The sequence below is a fragment of the Hemicordylus capensis genome, chromosome 2 (assembly GCF_027244095.1).
Source record: "Hemicordylus capensis ecotype Gifberg chromosome 2, rHemCap1.1.pri, whole genome shotgun sequence".
NCBI classification, from domain to species: Eukaryota; Metazoa; Chordata; class Lepidosauria; order Squamata; family Cordylidae; genus Hemicordylus; species Hemicordylus capensis.
The window spans coordinates 188,330,738-188,357,481 of record NC_069658.1 but is presented as its reverse complement, the minus strand read 5'-3'; the positions used below and the strand labels follow the sequence as shown (position 1 = coordinate 188,357,481).

Genomic DNA, 26,744 nt, shown 5'->3' with positions numbered 1-26,744 from the left:
TGCTGCCCAGAACAAAACTCATTCGGCACAGAGGTGAACAAAATTAGAGGGACCACTGCTCCCCATCCTACATTTTCCTTCTCCATACCATCCTCTTGAGGGCAACCTGCATCTTTGTATTTCTCAGGCTATAGATGAAGGGATTGAACATCGGAATGAGAACTGTGTACACGATAGAAGCCACTTGGTCCTTGACAGCTGCATAGCTGGACAGGGGACGGAAGTAAACCCAAGCAACACTCCCGTAGAATAGAGTGACCACTGTCAGGTGAGATCCACAGGTGGAGAATGCCTTCCACTTTCCCCTGGTTGAAGGAATCTTTAGTATAGTCACCAGGATGTGTATATAGGAAATTACCACGCACAGGAAGGGGGTCATAATGACAATAAAGTCTGCAGTAATGCCCACCAGCTCATTGATGCTGTTGTCAGAGCATGAGAGCTTCAGCAAGGGCTGGATGTCACAGAAGAAATGGGGCACCATGTTGGCAGAAGCACAGAAGGTGAGGCGGGAGAGAAGTACGGTCTGGACAAGGGAGTGGAGATGAGAGACCAAGCAAGACCCAGCCAACAGCAGCAGGCACAGTCGGTGACTCATAATTTTGGTGTACTGGAGAGGGTTGCAGATGGCCACATAACGGTCAATGGCCATGGCCGCCAATACGTAGCTGTCCATATTCCCTAAGACCAAGAAGATGTACATCTGGATGAGGCAACCAGTGTAGGAGATGGCTCCTGCTTTTCCATGCCCAATATGCAAGCTCAGCAGCATGGTGGGAATAATGTTCGAGGTAAAAGCAACATCCACCAAGGACAAACAGCGGAGGAAGAAATACATAGGGGTAGAGCTGAGGTGGGCATTGGACTGTATTGCCACTACAGTGAGGATGTTCCCTGTCACTGTCAGAACATACATGGCCAGGAACAAGAAAAAAAGGGGTGTCCGTAGCTCTACCCTGTCAGAGAGGCCCAGCAGGATGAATTCAGAGGCAAAGCTTTGGTTCTGCACGTCCATTGGCAGAGTTAAGGCAGAATCTTAAAGCAGAGGGACTACAACATTTTAACCACTGGTCTCTATGCTCCTGCAATGAAAGGGGTCATCATTAGTGGACTGTATTTTCCTTACCCAGATCTGTTTGTTCTTTATATGCAACCCCCTTTAAATGCTCAAGCAAGAACATGGAACATCTAGACACCAATAGCCCATTCTAACAAATACAAGGAGTATCAAGATTCTTATATGACATGAATTTGATCAACCACAGTTTTTCCTCATGTATGTGATATTGGCTGTTCATACTTTGGAAATATTGGACAATGAGTTGTACAAGAGGAGCAGTTTGGTGTAAATTTAGAACTTTGCATGAGATTGGGTTGGGACAGGTCTGACCTCTGAACATTTGAAACAATGTGGGTTCATACATCAAGGTGGCAAATAAGTAGGAGGCAGCTGCCAGTTCCTGGTGAGCACACAGTACTTGCTCCTGTTCTATATCATCCAAATCCACGTTGTCCAAACCAATGTTGGGTGGATAATATTATGTCTCCTCCACCGCCCCACATTCTATGCCCAATTTCAAATGTAGGTTACAAATGCTGGGTGAATGTTGGATGGCAGAGGAGACCCAACACTGTCCACCTGATATAGATATGGACAGCATGGGAGGGCCAGGAGGGCCATCTTGTGTTGTGAGTGTGCACTTGCTGGAACACGGCAGTTCCCTTCTTCTTACTTGCCAGTGCTGAGATTTTTTCATCTTGAAAAGATAGGTATCCTTAATGAAATCTACAATCCTCTTCAGATGACAGCGTGGGCTGGACTAGTTTGTTAATTCTGCAAGCATTTTGAAGAGAGTTTTTAATGTGAAGAAAAAAATTGGAAAACCACTTCTGTAACAGGCTGCATGCACTTTCACAGATATGGGTACCAGTAGACAAAAGAAGGTAAAATCCCAGAATTATTTTGACTCATCTTGACATGTTTTAAATATTGAAATAGATTGGGATAAATGATCTTCAATTTACTGGGACAAGAGATCCCATGAAACATGTCTTCACATTAGCTGCTCCTCCAAGCTCTCACTAAATGCACTAACAGAGAGACTGCTGAGATCCAGGGATGAGTCTTGGAATCACCTGTATTTGCACTGTGAATTTTCAAAAGGTCAGCTGCTCCTCTACTTGATTTAGAAAGCAGGATGGCTCTCTCTCTCTCTCTCTCTCTCTCTCTCTCTCTCTCTCTCTCTCACACACACACACACACACACACACAGAGGGGAGAGAGTGAGATATGTTGGAGCTTGCACTCTCCTAGCAATTGTGGACATTTTCTTCTTTCCTCACATGTCAAGTGAGAGAAATATGTAGAGAAACTTACCTTAAATGTGTGGGGAAGTTGAACAAGGAGATCTTTCCCTTCTATGGCAGGAATCACTTCGTTTCCACTTACCAGTCTCCAATATTAACTTGTAGTGCTATTCAAATAAATCAAGCCATTCTGGAATTAACTCCAAGGGAATAGGTGTGTGGCGATGCTCCTGTTGCTTCATTACTAGTTCCAGAAACTCTGAGATGAATTTGGTGAATTTTTGAAACTCAGAAATAATACCAATGAATAACAATGGCCACCTAAATGTGATTGTCAGGATTCCCTGGTATATGCAAAACAAGAAGAGATATACATACAGTTTCCAGACATGCTCATGATTTGTTGATTATAGCACAACACATAGACTAAAATAATCCCCTAGATTCTGGACTGACAGTAATATATACATGATCAATTATTACAATGTTTGGATTTTGTTAGACCTAGAGTATACTTACATGCTATTGGTGAGTGCTATCTCTGGATATTTAGTAACAGTTTTAATTACACACACACACACACACACACACACACACACACACACACACACACACACGATTATTGTGGTAACTTAAAAAACTAACATATTTTTTGTTTATTCCAAACTGCATCACTTTACAGCCTGCATCAATAGGTGCAGTAGACTCTGCTGCACAAAACGTCATTCCAAAATAATAAAGCTCTTATTCTTGAGGGTCCCACCAGACTTTTTGGGGGGGTTGCTGCCACAGACTAACATGGCTGCTCTTCTGGTATTTAACTTCAGGTTCACCAGCTCTCTTCTTGTCTTTATATTGATTTAGACCCTCTCTCCCCTTTTTACCTCATACAATACAATTGTCACGCCCTCGATCTCCGACAGCGAGGAGGAAGGGGAAGCTGTCAACTTTCCAGGCGATGCAGGAGTGTCTGAGGGGCAGAGCCCGGCTGTCAGTGTTCATGAAACAGCTGTGGATAAGGACTCTGAGCAGGCACAACAACCTGAGGCAGCAGAAATCGTGAAAGACCAATTGGAAGAAGAGCTATGCAACCAACCCCTGCTGACCCCCCAACAGCGGCGTGTCACGAGACGCAGGGATCAATTGGAGACTATTAGGAAAAGCAAACGCCTCTTGCAGAGGGCTGATGAGCCTTAAATCCCTGCCAGCTGGGAGCTCTCGTGGCTTGCACTATATATCACGTCGTCAGTCGGCTACTCCCTGCTGAAAAACAACATTCGTCACTATATGTCGACAGCGTGCAGCCAAGTCCGGTCGAGACCCTGACAACAATGGGGTTGTTTACATGATTGTATCACTTTGAGGAGAAACTGAAGCCAGCAAGAAGCTCAAAATTTTCCAACAGCTTATTTCCTCTCTTTCTATTCACAGAAACAATATGTATGTATATAATTATTTATGTATGTATATTTGTACACCACCCCAAACTTCAGTCTCTGGTTGGTTTACAACAACATAAACAAATTAAAGCAGAAATTAAAACAATTTAAAACCAGAAGTCTAGTTTAAAAGCTTGAGTGAATAAATGTGTCTTAACTGCCTTTTAAAAAGTTGTCAGAGTTGGCGAGGGTCTTATTTCAGCAGGGAGTGCATTCCAGAGTCGCGGGGTGGCCACAGAGAAGGCCTGTCCCTGTGTAGCCAACAGATGAGCTGGTGGCAACTGCAGATAAACCTCTCTGGATGATCTCAGTGGGTGGTGGGGCTCAAGGAGAAGAAGACGTTCTCTTAAATACCCAATAAATTGTAGCTGGGGATGATGGGAGCTGTAGTTCAGCAACATCTGGAGGCTCTCAGTTTGGGAACCACTGGCCTAAGCTGCTGAGGGCTTTATAGCCCCTTTACCAGCCCCTTGTATTTTGCCCAGAAATTTATTGGGAGACAGCGTAGTTCTTCTAAAATAGGAGTAATATGGTCTCTCCGAGATGATCCAGAGACCAACCTGGCCGCCACATTCTGTACCAATTGCAGTTTCCGGACTATGCACAAAAGTATCCCCACATAGAGCACGTTGCAGCAGTCAAGTCTGGAGGTTACCAGCATATGTACCACTGTTCTGAGGTCATTTATCTCAAGAAACAGACACAGCTGGCATATCAGCCGAAGCTGGTAGAAAGCACCTCTGGCCACTGCCTCAACCTGAGACACCAGAGGGAGGTTTGGATCCAGAAGTGTTCCTAGACTCACTGCATACCTGTTCTTTCTGGGGAAGTGTGACCCCATCCAGAACGGGCAGATCAAATTTGTCTTCTGAGTTCTGACCCTGCACAATAAGTACCTCCATCTTATTCAAATTCAGTCTCAGTTTGGTATCCCTCATCCAGCCCATAACTGCCTCCAGGCAGGCATTTAGGGAGGCTATTCCTTTTCCTGATGATGTTGACATGGATAAATAGATTTGTGTGTCATCAGCACACTAATAACACCATCACCAAATCTCTTGATAATCTCTCAGCAATTTCCTGTAGATGTTAAAAAATATTGGAGACAGTGTGGAGTCCTGGGGGATGCCATGTAAAAGTTCACATTTTGAAGAACAACAGTCTCCAAGTGACACCCTCTGGAATTTGCCCAAGAGGTAGGAGTGGAACCACTGCAAAGCTGTGCCTCCCACTCCCAACCTCTTCAGACTCTCCAGAAGGATACTGTGGTTGATAGTATCAAAAGCCACTGAGAGATCCAAAAGGATTAACAGAGTCACACTCCTTCTGTCAATTTCCCATTGGAGATCATCCATCAGGCTGACCAAGGCAGTCTCCACACCATAGCCTGCCTGTAAACCAGTTTGAAATGGGTCTAGATGATTAGTTTCCTCCAAGACTGCCTAGAGCTGGGAGGCCACCATCCTCTCAATTACCTTGCCCAACCACAGAAGGTTGGAGACAGGCCTGTAGTTGCTTAATTCAGAGGGATCCAACACAGAAGAAGTTGCTTAACTCTAAGGGATCCAATTCTTCAGAAGAGGTTGAATGATTGCCCCTAAGACAGGAAGGCATCCTGCCTTTCCTCAGAGAAGCATTTATAATATCTACCAGGCCTTCTACAGCAACCAGATAGAATAAGCCATGTCGGACAAGGGTCAGGAGAACAGGTGGTAGGTCACACCATTCCAAGCAGCTTATGCATATCATCGGGAGTCACAAACTGAAACTGATCCAGCCTAACCACATAAGAGGTGTTGATGGACACCTCTGCATTAGACTCTGCAATAACTATGGGATCTCAATTTAAGTTGGCCGGAATAAGTGAGATTTTATCCACAAAGAACTCATTAAAAACACCACAATGGGTAACTGATGGTTCCAAATTCTGATTCAAGGGTGGACGGGGATTAGGGGTGTGCAATTTGGGATTTCGGGTGATTTGGCTCGGACCCGAACCGAATCACCCCTGTTCTGTTTTGTGCCCGAATCTGGGTCACCCGAATCACCCTTGATTCGGTTCAGATTCGGATTTAATCTGAATCTGAATCTGAATCGATTCGGGGGGTAAAAAGGGGCCCAGGGGCAAAATTTTGGGGTGGGGTAGTAGTTCCCAATGGGTAGAGTCTACCACCCCAATTTCAGGGGGATTGGGCAAAATCCTGATTTTTGGTGAATTTTTAAAGTTTTAGTGACTTTGGGGCAGTTTGGGGGCATAGCATGGGATCTGGGCAAAAGGAGTGGGGTGGGGTGGTAGTGCCTAATGGGTGCAGGCTACCACCCCAATTTCAGGGGGATTGGGCCAAGGGCTGATTTTTGGTAAATTTCTGAAATTTTCATGTCTTTGGGGCAGATTGGGGCATATTGGGGCAGAAAGTGGGGCCTGGGGCAGAATAGTGGGGTGGGGTGGTAGTGCCTAATGGGTGGAGGCTACCACCCCAATTTCAGGGGGTTTGGACAAAGGGCTGATTTTTTGAGAATTTTTGAAGTTTCAGTGACTTTGGGGCAGTTTGGGGGCAGAAAGTGGATCTGCCCCAAAATATTGGGGTGGGGTGGTAGTGCCTAATGGGTGGAGGCTACCACCCCCATTTCAGGGGGATTGGGCAGAGGGCTGATTTTTTGAGAATTTTTGAAGTTTGGGTGTCTTTGGGGCAGATTGGGGGCAGAAAGTGGATCTGCCCCAAAGGAGTGGGGTGGGCTGGTAGATAGTGCCTAATGGCTGGAGGCTACCACCCATCCCCAATTTAAGAGTGATTGGGCAGAGGGGTGAACTATGGTGAATTTATTTGTATGAGGTTTGTCTTCATAAGGTGAAGTGTGCTAAACTGATTACTTCCTCATATTATTCATAGTAAAGGAAAGTGTGAAAAAGTGAAAGTGGGGTCATGAGAGTTGTTTAATTGAAAAATATCTGATTTGCTATGATAGAATGAGAATTCACACCTTTTCTGAGACACCCAAACTTCAAAAATTCTCAAAAAATCAGCCCTCTGCCCAATCCCCCTGAAATGGGGGTGGTAGCCTCCACCCATTAGGCACTACCACCCCACCCCAATATTTTGGGGCAGATCCACTTTCTGCCCCCAAACTGCCCCAAAGTCACTGAAACTTCAAAAATTCTCAAAAAATCAGCCCTTTGTCCAAACCCCCTGAAATTGGGGTGGTAGCCTCCACCCATTAGGCACTACCACCCCACCCCACTATTCTGCCCCAGGCCCCGCTTTCTGCCCCAATATGCCCCAATCTGCCCCAAAGACATGAAAATTTCAGAAATTTACCAAAAATCAGCCCTTGGCCCAATCCCCCTGAAATTGGGGTGGTAGCCTGCACCCATTAGGCACTACCACCCCACCCCACTCCTTTTGCCCAGATCCCATGCTATGCCCCCAAACTGCCCCAAAGTCACTAAAACTTTAAAAATTCACCAAAAATCAACTGTGAACCGAATCACCCGAATTTTTCGTGCCCGAAATTCGGGTGATTCGGCTCGTGCCCGAAAAATATCGGGGGACATCGGGGGTGTTTCGGTTCGGCCCCGAATCACCCGAAATTGTTCATTTCGGGCACAGATCGTTCTGTGCCCGAAATTTTTTGCACATCCCTAACGGGGATGTATTAGCCCTCTCACAACCCTAAAAAAAACCTCCACTGGACATGAACTTGTGGGTACAATATGGGCTGAAAAGGATAGCTTCTTTATTGCACATATTGCCTGAGCATAGGACTTCAAATGGACTCTGTGCTGTAATCTGTCAGATTCATCTACCATCTAGCTTTACTGGACATCGCCCAGAGCTTCTGGGAGAAGCCTTCTTCGGTTCCACCTACTTCTAGGAAGGTTGAGAATCTATACAGAATTCAGTCAGAAAACTCCATGTTTCTGCTGAAGCATCCTGCCTTGAATTCAATAGTTGTGGAAGCGGTGCAGACCAAGTCCAAGAATAAGCTGCTGTCAACTCCCATGGATCGGGCGAGGGGCGCAGACTGGACTCCATTGGTAAGCATTTATACTCTGGCCTGTCTATGCAGATCAAAATAGTGAACTACTCGGCTTTTATGTCATGATACAACCACTTAATATGGGAGAAATTATCGGATCATCTGGAGTCACCCCCCCGTTCCAAACAAGAGGCTATCCGCTCTTACAGAAGGAAGGATTTGATCTAAGCAAACAACTATAACATACCTCTAAGCACTTGATGGACTGTGCGGCTAGGTCTCTCACCGCTTCGGTCTCATTACGCAGACATGCCTGGCTCCGATTGACTGGCTTGAACACAGAAGCAAGAACACTCATTGAAGACTTGTCCTTTGATGGATTAGCCTAGTTTGGGACTCAAATTGATGAAACTTCGGAAAGAGTGCAGAAACTGCGGAAGACTGCCAAATCCATGAGCTTTGTGTCTGCATCTTCCGCCTCTAGGCCGTTTCGTTCACAGAGATCTTATCAGCCCCGTCAGTTGGCGTCTCAATCCTACTACCACTCCTTTCGTCAGTCCTGATACGCCCAGTTCAATACACACTATAAGAAGCACCAGTATCAGAACGTCAAGCACGGTCAGCAGAAGCCTAAGTCCACGGCCTACCAAAAGAGAGCATGACTACCCCTGGGCTGGGTCAAGATTGAGATCATACCTGGACCGCTGGGAGAGTATTATGTCAGATGCCTGGGTCCTTACCATTGTTCGGATCGGCTATGCCATAGAGTTTTTGGAAAGACCACCAGATTCTGGCAGAAAACCTACACCAACAAATCCTATCCTAGAAGAGGAAATAGACACCCTCCTACGGAAAGGGGAGATAGAATGTGTTCCCTCGCATCTGTATGATGGCCCTTTCTCCTGCTATTTCACCATCCCAAAGAGAGATGGGGGCCTGAGACTGATCCTAGATCTACGTCTCCACAATGCTTATGTGAGGTACCACCACTTCAGAATGCTGACAGTCAAAGAGAGTCTCTCGCTCCTTTCGCAGGGGATGTGGTTCGTCTCCATAGACTTGGAAGATGCGTACTACCACATCTCGATATGCCTGCAACACCAAAAGTACCTTTGATTCCAGGTGAGTGAGAATGCATTCCAATTCACGGCTATGCCCTTCAGACTCTCCTCGGCCCTGAGAGTTTTTACAAAGTGCATGATCATCATAGTTAGATGCCCCCAAGCTACTGTGAAGCTTGACAGGCTGACAAGTCCGGGATGGGGTGTGGCAGTGTCCCTATAGGCTGGCAACTCAATGGCTGCAAAGTTAACAGGAGGGACAGGGCTGATTCTCCGAGAGGCTGCCAATGAGAAGTGCTGAGGGTTTGGAGCAGCCATGTCCTCGGGCGGGTCTGTGCCTCTGCCTCTATGATTGCAGTATGGAAATGGGCGGGAAACCGCAGTTATAGCTGTACCAGGAGTTTGATGTAATGGTTCAGCGGCCCAACCTCAGGTCTTGGTGGCTAACCTTAGAGATAATCAAAGGTTCAAATTGGAGTTTGGTGAAGCAAACCAGGGGTCGCTTTCAGCCCATAACCACGATTTTGTGTGTTCAGGTGTATTGGAGTTGCAACCTTGGCCATGTTTAACTCTGATTTGGCACTATGTCTGAATGCGGCCAAACTGACTGTAGTTTGAAAATTCTGCAATAATAACTCTACTAGTCTTTCATGCCACAAAACCTTTGATTGTGCAGCAGACAAACATGGCTGCTCTCTGGTATTTACTAGTTCCATCGCTGTCCTTTCATCTTTCTGTTGAACTCTACCCACCTCAATATATCTCACATAATGGCAACATTGTTATTTACAGGATTGCTTACCTCAGGATAACAAGAGGTAACTGAAATGATCCACATTTCTCTTGGTCTCCTTTCTTTCTTTTCTATTCATTGAGGAAATGCATGTGCTTCTTTTTCTGGATAACAGTTACTGTAAGGAAGTCTTTGTGTGTAAGTAAGTTGTACCACAGAACTTGTCACTAGGGGTTAGTCATGTGCACGGACCGGTTCAGAGGCCATTCTAAAGGCCTCCAGACCGGTCCGGACACGAGGTGGTTTTGGTTCGGGAGGATGGGGTGGGGGGTTCCAATAAGAAATGGGGGGGCGTTACTCACCCCGGAGACAACCATGACATATTTCACTGAGCACTCGGATGGCAGGATATCTCCCTGCCGCCCGCTTCCTTCCCTGCTCGGCGCCGCGGCTCCTCGTTTTGAATTAAGAATTGGGCGGCAGGACAGCTCCCAGTCCCTGCCGCCCCCTTCAAAGCCCTGCTCGGCTGGTGGCCGCCCCCTTCAAGTCCCCTGCAGCCCCCAAGAAGACCCCTGCCGTCCCTTCCCCTTCCAAAAGATAAGCACTCGGCAGGAGAGCTCCCTGCCGTCCCTCCCTTCCCCTTCCCCGGCTGGGCGGCAAATGGCTTCTAAGAAGCCTTTTGTGCGCATGCGCAAAAGGCTTCTTAGAAGCCATTTGCAGCCCAGCCGGGGAAGGGGACGGCAGGGAGTTCTCCTGCTGCTCATTTTTTAAAAGAAAAGTAAAAGTTTTAGAAGTGCTACGTATGGATGGAAATGATGTTGGGAAATACTCTAAATATTTCATGTTTTCAAACCCCATCACTTTGGCTCTTATGTGGGAACACGCATTACAATAGTCAAGCCTAGATGTTACCAGCTGATGCACCACTGTTTTGAGATAATTCTCTTCAAGGAATGGACGTAGCTGTAGAATCAGCCGAAGTTGATAGAAAGCACTCCTGGCCATAGCCTCCACCTGAGATACCAGGGTGAGGCCTGGATCTAAGAGCACTCCCAAGCTGCGTACCTGTTCCTCCTGGGAGAGTATAACCCCATCCAGCACAGGAAGATCTAACTCATACCTCAAATTCCGATCCCACACAGTGAGCACCTCTGTCTTGCTTAGATTCAGCTTCAATTTGTTATCTCTCATCCAGCCCTTTACTGCCCGTAGGCACGCATTTAGAGAGTGAATGCCATTTCCTGATGATGCTAAGGAGAAATAGTTTTTGGTGTCATCAGCATACTGATAACAACCTGCACCAAATCTCCTGATGACCTCACCCAGTGATTTCATGTAAATGTTAATGTTAAAAAGCATTGGTAACAGAATGGAGCCCCGAGGGACTCCATAAAATAACTTCTGTTTTGAAGAGGAACCATCACCAAGCTCCACCATCTGGAATCTGCCTGAGAGATATGAGTGGAACCACAGCAAAGCAATGGCTCCTGTCCCCAATTACCTCAGGCGATCCAGAAGGATGCCATGGTCGATGATATCGAACGCCGCCAAGAGATCCAAAAGAAGCAACAGAGTCACACTCTCTCTGTCGATTCCCTGGTAAAGGTCATCCATCAGGTCGACCAAAGTGGACTCAACCCCATAGCCCGCCCTAAAGCCAGTTTGAAATGGATCTAGAAAATCAGTTTCCTCCAAAACTGCCTGGAGCTGATTAGCCACCACTCTCGCAATCACCTTGCTCAACAATGGGAGTTTGGAGACTGGCCTATAACTATCCATCACTGAGGGATCTCGGGAAGGCTTCTTAAGAAGTGGTGTAATCATTGCTAGAGGACCTTGCTCCCCAGGACCACCCAACCCAAATAGCAACAGCAGGCAGGGTAGCATATGCACGGTGCCCATAAACCCAACATGAGAGCGATGTGGGATTTGAATAATATTGTATCTTCAGAAAAGCTGTAGTGAAGGGATCTCCTGTACTGGTTGAAGTGGATCTTCCAGTGTGAGTTCCTGGGTTACAGGTTTCATTTCTAGAGGCCTGTCAATTTCACTAGCAAGAGAGCCAATATTACACCAGTGTTATACAGTACATAAAATCAACAATTTGGTTTAATCTGCTTCTGGGACTAGCTCTTTCCAGGCAGCTTAGTCCTGCGTTGCTCCCATGGTGTCTGGATCGATTTCCCACTCATCCTCTGCAATTCTCCGAAGTTTCAGCATTGAAACCCGACCACCAGGTGGCATTGTCTGCTTCTGGGGAAGGCACCCTGCGTTGCTCCTGTTGGAGGGTATTTTCACCCTCATCCCCGGGAACTTTCCACCATGGTTCCAGGGATGTCTTCCTCTGATGCACTTTCATGTATATCAAGTCTCCTTCCTCCAAGGAATGACACTTCTCCTGTGGAGGTGTGGGTAAGGCTTCTTTAACCTGTAGATGATAAGATCTAAAAAAATTGGTTAGAGCAAGACCATATTTTATTTCTTTTTCTGTGAACGATAAAGACTTTGGAGGACTAGCCATGTGTGAAGGGCAATCCATTCAGATTTTGTGTGGGGAAAATCCAGTCTGTGGGTTGGGTGTGGCTCTCATAGTAATTTTTTTTTTAAAAAATTATGGTGCTTTTGTTAGTGATATAAGTAAAAACAGAAAAGGTTACATCTCTGAGAGTATACATGATTACACAGAAGAATAGGTCCATCATAAGAGCCTCCTCTACATGCAAGATACCAAGATAACAATAAGTGTGTGTGTGTGTGTGTGTGTGTATGTGTGTGTGTGTGTGTGTATATATATATATATATATATATATATATATATATATATATATATATATATATATAAATGTTAGCATATCAGTCTACCATCAATAAAATTACAGACCTAACAGTGAACCAAGATATAGAGGGGAGAGCCAAAACCGACAAAAAGTAACAGCAGAAAAGGAGGAAGCTATATACATGAAGATTAAGATTAATGCTCAGGCACGGAGCGTTTCCATAACGAAAGTCCCATCCTGTACCTGCTGACTCAAAAGTATCATTAAACATATTAATAATTAATATTATTAATATATTATATCCATTAAAAACTTATGTTGGTTTCGTACGTAAACAGAAAGAGCATGAGTTCTCAACTCCAAAGTAATAATATAAAAACAATAAATAGTATTGTTTTTATAATAGTATAAAAATATGATTAATGAATCTCAAAGTACTTAGAGGGGTCCCTCAAAACAGAACAACAGCCCACCAAAATGTAGAGCTCAGCACCAAATCATGCAGCAAAATCTTCACGCTTATTTATTATCATTTCATGTTATTTATTATCATTTCTCCTCTCTACTAAAACACAGCAAGAAAATCTATAATGACATAATAAAAATGCAAAAAATGCAGAAAGAAAAACATTTCAGCTTTCAGCTGTGAAGATCTTTCAGCTTGCAGCTTTGAAAACCAAAAAAGACAGAATAAAACTGAAATCTGGTATGTGACGGAATATATGTATAGAAAACAAACACATAAAGAATGAACAGTTTTTGAACCTCTCTTCTGGCTCCCCCAAGTATCAATATGTTGAAATGATATATAAAGGAGTTGCTCATGATGAAAGAGGATGCTGACCACCCAAAAAACATGAAATTTGAAGTGAATTTTTCTTGATAGCGCAGAGCCATATTAAAATTCTGAGCCCTAACATGCCAGTAAGATTACAGTTTATCGTATATCCATGACTGGTATCCAAAACCTAATATACAAAGATATAAAAGTAAAAAGTAGACAATAACAAGGGGTAAAATTACGGTAAAATAACTGGCTGGAAACTCTCTCATCATTTTAAGACCCAGCTAGGGTTTCCTTAACCACAATCTTATACAATACCATCAAATCATGTTTCAAATTTTACCCATAATATAAGAGAAATTGAGCTTTTAGTTTAATGATTTCCCTCTTACAAGATTTGTAGTAAATGCAATTAAATAACAGGGAATATAAAAGCATTTCTTCAATTAGCAGGAACCAATTACATATTCAAAACAACAACACAACGGCAATTATGACATATATGAATGCTTACAAGAAAAAAAATGTCTAAACAGATTTCCCTAACCTCTATTATATTTGGGGGGATAACACCACAGGGAATACCTTGAGAGAAAATAACGAAGAAACCTTATGATTTCAACCTGGTTACTTCAGTACCTTCTTTCTTTCTTTCTTTTAAATACATTTTTACCCTGCAACAAATCAAAAGATGTCAAGAATCTCATTATTTTAAAAAGAAACAGAAAGGAGGGAGAAAACATATTATTTAATTCCAAGGAAGTTCTAAACAAGTTCTAGATCCGGCAATAAGGTATGTGCTGAAAACATAAAGATTGCAGGGGAGAAAGAAATATCCCCTTCCATGAAAGAAGGCGTCTCGTAAAAATTCTGAGGTGTAAAACACAAAAGAAAAAATTTAGAGTACCAGCCATAAAATGTCTTGTCGACGCTAAAATGCCAGTGCAGTGAATAAATCAGAGTTCAAAGTGAAAGTTACAATCTTCTTACATAACAGTTTAACATGTATTCATGACTGGTATTCAAAGCCTATTGTAAAAAGACAGAAAAAAGAAAGTGGAAAATAAACAGAAAAAAAGGGGTAAAATAACTGGTCAAATAAAATAAAGAATTCCCTCTTACAAGATTTTGGATAGAGGCAGTTAAGTAACATGGAGTGTAAGAGCAATTCTTCAATTAGCAGAAACTAATTACATATTCAAATTGGTAATACAGCAGCAACAATCATGCCATATATGAGTGTAAAAGCAAATTTTTCATATAGCAGGGACTAGTTGCATATTCAGATCAACAGTACCGCCGCATTCATGATATATATGAATGTTTACAGGTAAAAATGTTTAAACAAGTTTCCCTAACCTCTATTATATTTTTGGAACTAACATCACAGGGAATACAGTGGGGGTGGAATTAAAAAAGAAATCCTAATAGTTTCATCCTGGTTACTTCAATACTTTTTTGTTTTTAATACATTTTTTTTTCTTGAAACAAATCAAAGGAAACCAAGAGTCTCATTATTTTTGAAGAAGTGGGGGAAGGGAGGAAGACATATTTAATTGATTCCAAAGTATTTCTTATACTGCATCAAAAACAAAACAGTGAGAAAATCCAGGTCCAACAATGGGTTAACATAAGAGCTTTGAGAAATTTTGAGAGAGTTCCTGGTCCAAAGACAAGGTGTTCTGCTGAAGACATAATAAACCGGAACTTACTCCATGCAAAATTCTACGTGTGAGAAAGGGTGAAGAGTCTCCGTTTCAATCCAATTTGTTCTTTCCATTTTATGGTGTTAAATTTCAAAGGCTTACATTGTTAAGTAATAGTTCTGAAAATCCAAAAGATAAATAAAATAAAAGAGTACCCCCCCTCCCATATAGGAAGACTTCTCTTAAAGGTTCTAAAGTGTAAAGCAAAAAGCAGAAAGTTTAGTTACCAGCCATAAAATATCTTGTCAGCATCAAAAAGCCCAGTGCAGTAAATAAGTCGGAATTCAAAGTTTTTTTAAAAAATACAATCTTCTTGTGCTGATAAGAGAGAGAAAAAATAAACTGTAGTCTCTACAGCAGAAAAGTAGAAGAAGAGGCGGGCGGTCGGGGGGGGGGGGGAACCATCCAAGCAGGATTCAAACATCACAGCATCTTGTTAACACCGGAATGCCAAGACAGTGAATAAGTCAGAGCTCAAAGGATAAATTATAATCTTCTAGCTGAAAGCTGAGCTGATAAAAATGTAGGCTTTAGTCTCTGCAACAAAAAAGTAGAAAAAACATCCATACGGCATCTCCATCAGTCAAACACCATCTTTCACCAGCCCCCTTCTTAACACTGTAAATCATTCTATAATTGGTTCTAAGAAAGGCAGTAGGAGGTTCAAAGAAAACGAAGTGAAAAAATATCAAGGATCTTGCATCTTGCACACTCCCAACTACAGTCCTCTCAGAGATTAGTTAGGAAAGAAAAAGTGGATAGATTGATTGCGAGGTCGTCTCTTCATCGGCTTTGATGTTATTGCCTCTTCTATTCAGCCAGTTGCTTAAGCAGAAAGGTTCATTCTGGGGGCTCATCCAAGAAAATTTTCCCAGACTCCCCCCCCCCAGGAAAAGGACCAAGCCCTGCATTTGCAATCTGATCTCCATCATGTGATGAGAGATAATTTGGGCCAGATAGAGACAGAGGACCCTGGACAGCTAGTCCGGAGCCTCTCTTTGAGATGCCATGTTAGCGAGGAATCTCTCTCATAGTCATTAAGATTGCTGGAAGGACCTGCATCCATGTAAGTCCGGTGGTGCCAATCTGTTCTTTACAATAGGGTACCTCATATCTGGGCACCAGTTCATTGACCAATTTCTTTAAAACTGTAGCCGCATCAGCTTTCCCACAGGGGTAGGCCTCAGTCTTTCCTAAAAAAAATTACAGACTATAACTAAAATAAATTATTATGAATTACACATTTCACATTTGGCTGCAGTAAGAAGAGATATGGTGGTATTATTTGGGATGAAATCCATCTTTAGAAAGCAATGTGTGCATAGCATCTTTCCCCACATGTCCCCATCCATGATAGGTGTGTAGCATGCTAGGAAGGAGGCTAGCTGGAAGTACAGGGTAGCCATTACTGTCCCTCCAGACTGGGTTTTGGTGCAACAGGCACCCTGCCTCACTCCATAATCACTTCTCATCTTCTGGGGCCTGATCTTGTATTTTACCTAAATCTGCAAGTCGCAGTTCAGGAGGAGTGGGCACCCCTTGTTTAGTGCATACAATTACTATGTCTGTTCCTTTAACAAGGCGGCAGCATATCTATCTATCTATCTATCTATCTATCTATCTATCTATCTATCTATCTATCTATCTATCTATCTATCTATCTATCTGCTGTAACGGCTAAAGCATTACCCTTTACTTACCTCATCATCTTTTGGGTGTGTGATGCACAAGTAATAACTGCTAATTCTGCAGGCATTCGTACAGCCTCTAAAAGGCTACTAACAGCATTTCCAATTAAATCTCCTGCAAAGGTTCAGAAACCTCCTTTCTTTCCAATTTTCCAAAACCAAGTACAACTCCAAACACATGTCTAGAATCATTATATAGTCACCCTTTCCCCCTTAGCCAATTTACAAACTTTTTTCAACTGCTTTTAGCTCTGCTACCTGAGACAATTTAACTCTACTACCAACTTTCCCTGCTCTAATACTCCAAAAGTATTACAAATAGCATATCCAGCCTGCAGGTGACCTGATGAGTCCCTGAGGCAAGAGCCATCCATGTATAGTTCCAAGTCTGGATTTTGTCAAAACAAAACAAAACAAAACAAAACAAAACAAAACAAAAACAAACAAACAAACAAAACACACACACAAACAACATCCTGTAAATCTGCACATCTGTTCTTGGATTGGGCACATGATGCATACTGTAGGTACGAATAATTCCTCTTCTCCCCCCTTCTTTCGCTAGAATTTTTTTTCTCCCTTTGTCTTCTTTTTTCTTCATCTTTCCCTTTATCTACAGTAACAGCACAGGATAAATTCCTATTCCCAGTCTACAACTTGCAAGTTTCCTTTCAATGTCATTAACATTCTGTTCCCAACTTTTAACTAAACTTTCCTTCTGCCATTTAAAACTCTCATCCTACCACTTATAACATTGTTGCATTTCATCCTGGGTGATCTTTACACCCAAACATTTCAAAACTCCTCTTAATATAAGAGTATCCTGTGGCTGAGCCCCACTTCCTGTCGCCCAAGCTCTTTCTTGCAATCGGTTAAAAGAAAGTGTAAAATTACACAGTGAGTGCTCTTCCCCGATGCATCTCAGGAGCCAGCGGCAGGAGCAGGTTTCTTGCCCCCAGGACATTCTGGGCAGTTCCACTGTCCCAATGCCAGTTGAAGGACAGTGGGGTCTGAGAGAAGCCTTAGTTGCAGCTTCCAGAAGAGAAGGAGATTGTTGTTCAGGCATTGGTCATCTTTAGCAGGGAGTTTCCATGAGATCCGCCCCTATTCCAGACACTCCTGATACTCCAAAGGAGAGTCCTGACCGGGTATGAGAGGGTGATCCTAAATCTACCTGGGGCAGGACATTTTGTCCTGAAGCAGGGTGCATTTGCTACAATTTGCTTGCTGGTAGGGCTGGAAAACTGCCCAGACGTACCAGTAACCCATTTGCCCAGGCAGGGGGTGGTCTTCCAGGAAACCTCACAAATAACTGAGATGCTCATGCTCAAATGACCCTGTCACTGGCCACTGTCTTCCAGGAATCCCAAGGTAAATCCTGGCCATACAGAGGTACAAAGAGTGACCATCCATGTCCGAGACAGACCCACAGTCCCGGTCAAATCCTTCCAGTTTTCATACATGTATGCCAGGGGAATTCCTGGGACTGACCCTTTACTCTGTCCCATCCCCATCCTTTCCCAAGGTACCTTGAATCCAGCACGCACCTGATTCTCAAAAGTGGAATCTTGGAAGCTGCCCTTGTTGCCTTGCCCAACCCAGGGGGTCCCACCGAGTCCCAACAGTCAGTGAACTCACCGTTTGGCGCCAGCTGGTTGTTGCTGGATCCTCCTGGGCTCAGGCAAACGCGTTGGACAGTCCCATGTGGGGTGCCAGGAAATTGTTGCGGGAAAATCCTCTGAAACCTTGCCCTCCTGTTTAATTCAGCCCCTTGTGTTAATCTTTCCATCAGATTTTACAGAGAATGGGGCGTCTTACTGAACCAAAGCAGATTAGACAAGATTCCCACAATAGAGCTCGTTGCCTGATGGAATTGAGTCAAATTCAACGAGGGTGTGTGCTCAAATTAGCTTTTATTCATGATCATGAAGGCAGAGTACAAGCCACAAAGTCTGACAAGCACTGCGTGCCCAACATACGCAGTTGCCAGTTTATATACAGTAGATTTTACAAAGCAAGCAAATCAGTAAATCCTTCAATACATGTCTTTGTAAAAAGATGTTTTCATGTGGTGCCAATTAGCCTTGGACATGAGTTACTACTTGGCCTTTCTGCCCTTCCTACTCCTTATTGGTATCTTTTGGTGCTAGCTATGTTTCTTTTTCTGCCGAGTGGGGAATTTGTCTCATGACTTTGGCTACATACAGTATCTCTTGTCAGGCTCTGGTATTTGTTACCTCTTGGCTGAGGGGCCTCACATCCTTGAACAAGTTTGTCCAGGCCTACTGGCCCTACATTCTGTTTAGAAGCCTGATCCAAACTTTTATAAACTTATTTGTAGGCCTGGATTAAACATATCATACCAGTACGTCTAGCGGTAACTCGGAACAGGGCCTTTTCTGTAGCTGCTCCTGGCCTATGGAATGCACTCCTGGCAGATATCTGCAGTTTAGGCTTGCTGTCAGCCTTTAAGAGAGCCCTAAAGACTTCCTTGTTTGGCCTGGCCTTCCAGGGTTTTCAAATTGTTTTTTAAATTATTTTAATTTGTTTTAAATGGTTTTGAATTCTTTTTAAATTGTTTTTTTATTGTTTTGAGCATTGTGTTTTAAATGGTGTTTGTTGTTGTGTCTTTTAAAATTTGTTGTATTCTTCCCAGAGCCTTTGGATGGGGTGGTTTATAAATGTAGTAAATAAATAAATAAATAAATAAATAAATAAATAAAATGTGTTCTATTCAGGAGCTACCAAGCCCACCTCTTTTCCTTTGGGTGAGATGGACAAACTGTTTTCAGGGTTTTATTACTGAATACCCACTAGTGAGGTAACTGTCTTAGTTGAGAGTATCTGAGACCTGACACAGAGTGGAGCTAACATCTTTCTCACTACTGTTCATTAATACAAAGATAAAAAGAGGTCCTTCTTTTGCCTCTGGGAAAGTAATGGGCAGTCATATTAAGAGTTATTCTAGAAGATGCCTTGAGAGGAATTAATATCATAGGCATCATTTCTTGTATCCAAATGGAAATCTGGGTAATCAAAATCAACAGTAAATCAATAAAAATGCATATTTTGTTACTTTCCATCAACCTACTCAGTTTTCTTGCTTTAAATCAGATTAATTGCCTTTTTAAAAACTCCTAGGCCACCAACCTACTGCATGCATGAAGAAGAGGGCACAGAAGTGTTCTCATGGAACTCTGTGATAAACCGCCCCTCCTCTTAAGCCATAATGGATGCACTAGTGTCATCTTTAACACTCTCTGGCATGGCCAGGGCATTCCTGTCAAGCAATGCCATTTTGCACCTCCCCTGGAACATCTAGCAGATGGTTGTTGCCTAGGTGATAAAAACAAGTGGGGAGTCTATAAAGATGCCATAAAGTTGATTGTCAGTTCTTTATTCAACAATTTACAACTCTTGGAAGATTTTTAAATGGTTGGATAAAGAATTGACTAGTACAGCTGAGTGCAATTTTATTTCCACAGATATGTGATTATTTATTTCAATGTTTGCAACCTGCTTGGGGCAGGTACCTTTCTTTTTTGCATAGGGAACCCAGTAGAATCCCATGTACACTGATGGCATTGTATAAATGGTGATGATGTTTCACTTTGATACTGATTTCAGTGTTTGATAATTGACAATACTTTCTATAATTGATACACTAGGGCATTTGGTATGTAACAGAAGTTAGCCACCTAATGGCACAGTGGGGAAATGAATTGATTAGCAAGCCAGAGGTTGCCAGTTCGAATCCTCACTGGTACCCATATTGAGCAGCAGCAATATAGGAAGATGCAGAAAGGCATCATACTGCACGGGAGATGACAATGGTAAACCCCTCCTTTATTCTACCAAAGACAATGAGGTGCTTCACACGATTGCTGTGAAGAGCCTCAATGAGGTCTGTGGGGAGAGCAGGCTTAGCTCACTCTCCTCACAGTCTATTGGCGGCGGAGCCTTGGGTGGCCAAATTGGCCACCCACATGACTACCGGCTCCATCACAAAGCCGGTGAGGGCTATGGGGATTGGGGGCTGCCTGGCCCCTGGAAGTTCCAGGGCTGGGGTGCAGAAATCAGGGGCTGCCTGGCCCCTGGAAGTTCCAGGAGTGGGCGGCCAATTCTGGAGAGACCCCCGAGGCCGGGAGGCTTGTTTTAGCCTCCTAGCAGTGGTCTCCTCTGTGTTGCCGTGGCACAGAACCATGCTGCAGCAGCACACAAGCAACTAAGTGGGATTAGCGGAGTGCTCGCTCTGCTAACCTCGTTTAAGGGGAGGGGTAGTTTCGGTAGTTTGCTGCCGGGAGCTGTGCGGCAACCATGGCAGCAGATGACCAGGTGAAATTGGGCTAGCCTCCCTTAGCCCAATTTCTCTTGGTCGTGGGAATAGCTTCAACCACAGGGCACTGTGGTTGCCAGGAGTCGACATTGACTCAACGGCACACTTTACCTTTAGTAGTTGATACTGTTATTACACTTGCTCAGACCTGTGTCTTCATACATCTGTGCACCTTAGTTGTAAGTCTGTGGCTGAATATCTGCCTGTTGGGGGGAACATCTACTTTGGGGGATTACTTTAGTGCTAGGGGAACTCTTTCCCTATTGCAGACAACTCTGCCAGATGTAGAAGCAGGCAGCTGTTGTTCAGCAGTGTGGATTCAGATTAACTAGCACCAGACCTGCAAAGCTGAATAACTTTGGATCATGTCTGGACAGTGAAGCAGCATTATAAAGTACCCCAGAGGGGCAAACAGAAGGCAAAGACTTTTCAGAAGAAAGAAATATGCTTTATTGAAGGAGCACCACACAATAACTACTAAGTATTGCTTGGAGTTGTAGAATGGAGGACTGTTCCAAGAGAAAGTGGGCAGCAGGGGGGGAAGGGAATGACATAATCAAGCTGCTTGTGGGGGAAATGAAAAGGCAACGAGGGAGGAGGGGAGAAGAGCAGTTTATACCTCTCTGATCTACTGTAGTTGAGGCAAAGAAAATGGGGTCGATCTGAGATCTGGAGTTTCATGCTACAGCAAAGCCTTCACTGCTGGGGCAAAGAGGCTTCTAGGCAGCTGGGCTGGCACCTTCATCCAAGGGTCCAAAGCATCGGGCTACTGGGCTGACACTGGGCTCCACTCTGGCCTTGTGCAAAGTCACAAGCCAAGGCCTAGAAGCAGGGATGAGTGCAAAGGAAGGCCGTCATCTGGAGAGCAGAATTGGACAGCATGTCCACCAGCAGTGCTATGTCTCGACAAAGTTGGGTTCTAGTTACCTGGGCCAATTATAGGATTTTGGGGACCAAGGAAAACAAAAGAGGATAAAAGGTCATGAGGTCTCTCAAAGGGGAAAATTCCAAGGGTTCCCAAGGCATGTATGTGAATAACTCCTTGTTGAGAGTCAGGGGAGACACCTGGATGAGTCAGCACTATCCAATAGTAACACAAAGGTGGTAGAGCTCTAGGCTTGCTAATTCAGTCCGTTCCTAGCAGTTGCTCTGGTTACATTATGGTGTGATTGGTCAGCCTGCTGGAATGTCTCCATTGTCCCAGGACCCTTACTTAATGCTGGGCTGGCAGTTTAGCTTCATCAGACGCAAGAGCCTAATGAATTTCCTGCCTTTCCCATAGGGGTGTGCACAAAACTGGGTAGCCTGGTTCGGATCGAGTCCATACCAGACTCAAACTGGACCAGGCATGTTTGATTTTGCCGCCACCCCCGAACCCCCCTGGTCTGGTCTGGGGGAGGTGGTTCATGATTTTTAAAAACCTAGTTAATAAAATCACACTCAATGCCACCTGTTCACTCACTGCCACCCATTGGGCATGTGTAGCAGCCTCCAAAATGGCCACCGGCCTGGAATGTGCCCAAGACTGCCTGAACCGGAAGATTTGGCACATAATGGAGGCCAGTGGGGGAAGGGGAAACTTCTGGAGACACACACCCCGCAGCCAAATCTAAGCCCCCAGACCAGGTGGTGGTGAGTGAAATTTATTTAACAAACAAAAAATTATTATTATTTTTTTAAACTCATGAACCACCCACCCCCCCGATATCAATTCAATATCAGACCATCAGACCGAACATGTTCGATGTTGAACATGTTCAACATCTAACCTGTTTGCACATCCCTATTTTCCCAGGCTCAAAGCACAACACCCCTCCCTATGTGACCAACTCACTTGCCTGAAGTGGGGCCACAAGCTCTGGTTCTTGCTGCAGTTTGCCAGGATGAAATGGAGCCAAAGTTGCAGGGCATGCTCTGGCAATAATGCACATGGTGAACTCCCGACAATATTACTGGTGTAAGGCACTTAATAAAAATATATTAAAGACATCACTAACAAATCTAAAGCACTCAGAAAAAGAGGCAGTGTAATGTAATGAACACAATGTTGCACTTGTGGTGTGGAGACCCTTACTGAAGTCAACCATGAAGGTGACCTTGGGCCAGTCACTGTTTCTCAGTCTAACTTATTTCACAGGGTTGTTGTGAGCCTGGAATCGGAATAAAGGAGTTGTATGCTGCCCTGGAGGGAAAGTGGGATAATATGGAATAAAATTTCTAATATTAAATTCCAAGAATCACCATTCATGGTCGAATGGATGGTAGATGGCCACATATTGGTCTATGCCATGTAGGTCAGCTTTCCATGTTGCCAAAGACGATGAAGAAATGCATCTTGGCTAGGCAGCCAGGGCTTAGGGAGCTTGTCAACAGCCCCCACCCCCACCCCCATTGCTGCCCACACATGTACCAGCCATGCCCCTGACATCAATGTCAGGTGCAGGGGGCAGGGCCAGTGCCCAGAAGGAGTCTGCATGGCACCCACACCTCTCCTGCTCTTTCCTAGCCAGGAGCTTTCTCAGACAGCAGGCTTTACTGTGGGTTTACTGCAAGGTTTTACTGCAAGTTCAAAGTCGCCCCCCCCAAACTGACACAAAAGTGGATTTTTTTTACCCCAGAAATAAAGCGGCCTACAGTCTAATATGCAATGAAAAACACAGATTTGTGTGTGATGTGCTCCCCAATAGTTCAGATGGACTTGGGAGTAAATTTGGCCAATATGTGAATGCACAACCTCCATTCCAGAGGAGATGCAAACTAAAAGCCATGTGTGAAAAACGTCTAGCACTTGGTTCGCCAGCTGCTTGTTTTCTTGTACCAAGGGAGAAAAAGCATGCAAGCATGTGATGGCATGCTGATACTGTTACATGGGGTGTGGCCAGCACCAGGAAGGGGGAGCTGTATGGCCCTTCTCCCGCACCTTCAACACTTGAGAAAGAAGTGCTACCTGGGTGCTCTCTGGGTGCACCTGAGTGCTTCCTTTCCCTCCCTCACTTGGGGCAAGGGAGAGAAAACAAACAGCCAGCTGGTAAATGAAGTACCAACTAGGAAGGAGTGGGATTGGCGCTGTGCCTTGTTCTCTCAGCCAGAGAATCCTTCATTCACCAGCTGGGTGCAGGAAGAGGTCGAGGGGGTGCCCTGGCAGCCCAGGGACTTTTGTTCCCTATGGTCCAATGATGGCTATGCCACTGTAGGCAGCAATGTAAGAGAGAAAACACCATGATAGAAATTAGACAGAATCTGTTTTTCTATTCTTGATCACTGCCTGTGCTGATCTTTGTGTAAATAAATTAGTGAAAGATATCTCATATTCACAATTCTTATCTTTTTCCATTTAGCGTCTTATTTTCAGACTGAAGTGACAGTGGTGAGCAACCTTTTCGTGGCTGCTTTTATCTCACTATTTCTCAGGCTGTAAATGAAGGGGTTCAGCATGGGAGTGACCACAGTATACACAATGGTAACAACCCGCCCCTTCCCAACTGATGTGGAGGAAGAGTGCTGGAAGTAGACTCCAATGATGCTCCCATAGAAGAGGGTCACCACAGTGCCACAAGTCAAAAAAGCCTTCCTTTTCCCAGCAGCTGATGGTACTTTGAGTACTGTAGCTGTGATATGGATGTAGGACAGAAGGATGCAGAAAAATGGAGTAATCACCAACATCATGCCAAAAGTGTAGATCAACATTTGGACAAGGTGTGTGTCAGAGCAAGAGAGATGCAGCAGTGGGTAGGTATCACAGAAGAAATTGGAGATCTCCCGGGAGCTACAGAAAGAGAGCTGGTCAGTCAAAAGTGTGTGGATGAAGCAATAAACATTGGGGAGTCCCCAGGAACCTGCAACCAACACGAGACAGCGCTTGTGACTCATTATGGTGGCATAGTGCAGTGGGTGGCAGATGGCCACATAGTGGTCATATGCCCTGGAGACCAGAAGAAAACTATCTATGTTGCCAAAGGCAATGAAGAAATACATCTGCGTTAGACATCTCCAGTAGGAGATGCATGCACTCCCAGATTCTCCAAGCGTCTCCAGAATCTTGGGGGCAATGGCTGAGGCCATAGATGCATCCACTAGTGAGAGATGGCTTAGGAAGAAGTACATGGGAGCATGAAGGAGGCAAGCATCAGTGCAGATCAGTAGGATAATAAGGACATTGCCAAGTAGAGTCAGCAGATACATGGACAAGAAAATGGGGAAGAGGATTCCTCGATACTCTGGACGGACAGAGAGACCCAAGAGGATGAATCCAGAGAAGCCAGTCTGATTTCTCATGATGTCATTTCCCTGTTGGGTGAGAAGGAGAGAATGACAGACTGGTATCAGCTTCAAGAGGGGTAGTCACATTGTTGTAGCAAAACAATTAAGAGTTTTGTAGCACCTTAAAGACCAAACAAATTATTTTATCAAACGCTTTTGTGGACTACAGTCCACATCATCGGATGCATGAGAGTGACACTTCATGCATCTGATGAAGTGGACTGTATTTCTTAACTTATGCTAAAAGAGATTTGTTAGTCTATTGTTTTTACAATATCAGGTTCAAAACTGGGATTAAATGTGCCTCAAGGATGGCCCAGGCTAAAGTGCTTTGTATTTTCTGTACCCAATTTAGACAAAAAGCATTTGAGGCTATTCTCATGAGCAGCCCAACCAAGGCTAGGGCAGCCCAGCCTAGTGCAAGTGCCAGTGTGCCACCAAACCCAGCACCAGAGTCATGTGATTCATGAGCTGGGCGGCGAGAGGGATGCTTTGAGGGATGCCAGAGGACTTCCTCCTCTGGCTCTCTGCTCTGCTGCGTGGCATAGTGCCACTTGTGTGCTACAGCGAGTGGCAGAGCAAACTGGGGAGGGTGATAAAGTGTGGGGAAACAGCCCACCAGCCCTCCACCCTACCAGTAAGTTTGGTCATGTTCATGTCATATACAAAGTTTGGACCTTTGTATCTTATTCCGCGTCTTTGTCTGAATCAGGGCTGCACATCACCCCTAAGCATTTAAAGAGTCCATTTTATTGAACTGCCGCCCCCCCAAAAAACCTAACAACCCATATATTCTGTCCCCAACACATATCCCCCCACAGCAAGGATCTTTCCTCTTCACCCCAAAAAATTTAAGTGAGGAGATGCTCCTCAAGTCTGTACCTCCCTCTGTCTGCACCCCTGGACTGAGTTTTTAGCAATGTGCATAGCCAATGGTTACTGTGAGATTCGGGCTACTATATAGATTGCATCCACAACTAAAAGCTTTCCAGCTCGTCTTCAGCTTTGGTTTTCCCTAAGAATTATTAGATATACAAAGCTGATCCCAATTCGTAAGAGATGTCACTGACTCTCCTTGCTAACTCAAAATTATTTTGCAACACCAGTTTGTGGCATATACACACACACACACACACACATACATATACATACACACACACACACACACACCACTTTTTGTCTTTAGAACCCAAGGCAGTTTACAACAGCAATAAAAGTGTTGGCTGATGTGATCTACAGTTCTCTGGTGATGGAAGGTAGGCTACGGAGAACTGTGGGTCCACAGGAAGCCTCCCTCCAAAAGCCCTCTCCACTTGTATAAAACTGCATACCCCCATAAATTGCAACCCACTGCCTGATCTGTGTTTGTAACAATTCTTCATTCTCTGGATTTTACAAACTAGATGGTGTAGAAAATCCCTCACGGCAATTTGTGTTCATATGGGAATAAACCGCAATCTAGAAATGCTCATGGTTCACACATTCAGTTGCTAGCCATCAAGTTTTAAGAAGTCAAGCCACGGCCACATGCACACATAATGGGAAACCAGAGGTGAAGGAGCCTGAGGTTGAATTTCTTGTACAACTGAATGCCTGCAACTCTGGTTCCATCAGAAAAGTAACCCATGGTTTGAACCCTCAGGTTGTAGTGAGTGCTCCTACCTGAGATACATTT

The 26,744-nt window shown here is 44.2% G+C and overlaps 2 protein-coding genes across 5 annotated transcripts in view; both read right to left on the bottom strand.

Annotated features, from left to right (window-relative positions):
* Positions 1–67: 67 nt before the first annotated feature.
* On the bottom strand, positions 68–1,015 carry LOC128348016 (olfactory receptor 1L4-like). The gene has a single exon (XM_053303489.1). It carries the CDS (start codon positions 1,013–1,015, stop codon positions 68–70), a length of 948 nt encoding a protein of 315 aa, XP_053159464.1.
* A 22,306-nt stretch (positions 1,016–23,321) lies between these two features.
* LOC128347364 (olfactory receptor 1B1-like) overlaps positions 23,322–26,744 on the bottom strand; it is a 29,608-nt gene continuing 26,185 nt past the window's right edge. For 3 of the 4 annotated variants that reach the window (XM_053301872.1, XM_053301873.1, XM_053301874.1), the window contains one exon: positions 23,322–25,096. In XM_053301872.1, coding sequence (XP_053157847.1) covers positions 24,158–25,084 — 927 coding nt within the window. In that variant the 5' untranslated portion in view covers positions 25,085–25,096 and the 3' untranslated portion in view covers positions 23,322–24,157. The remainder of the gene's footprint in view (positions 25,097–26,744) is intronic. The other variant, XM_053301870.1, reaches the window with a different exon arrangement.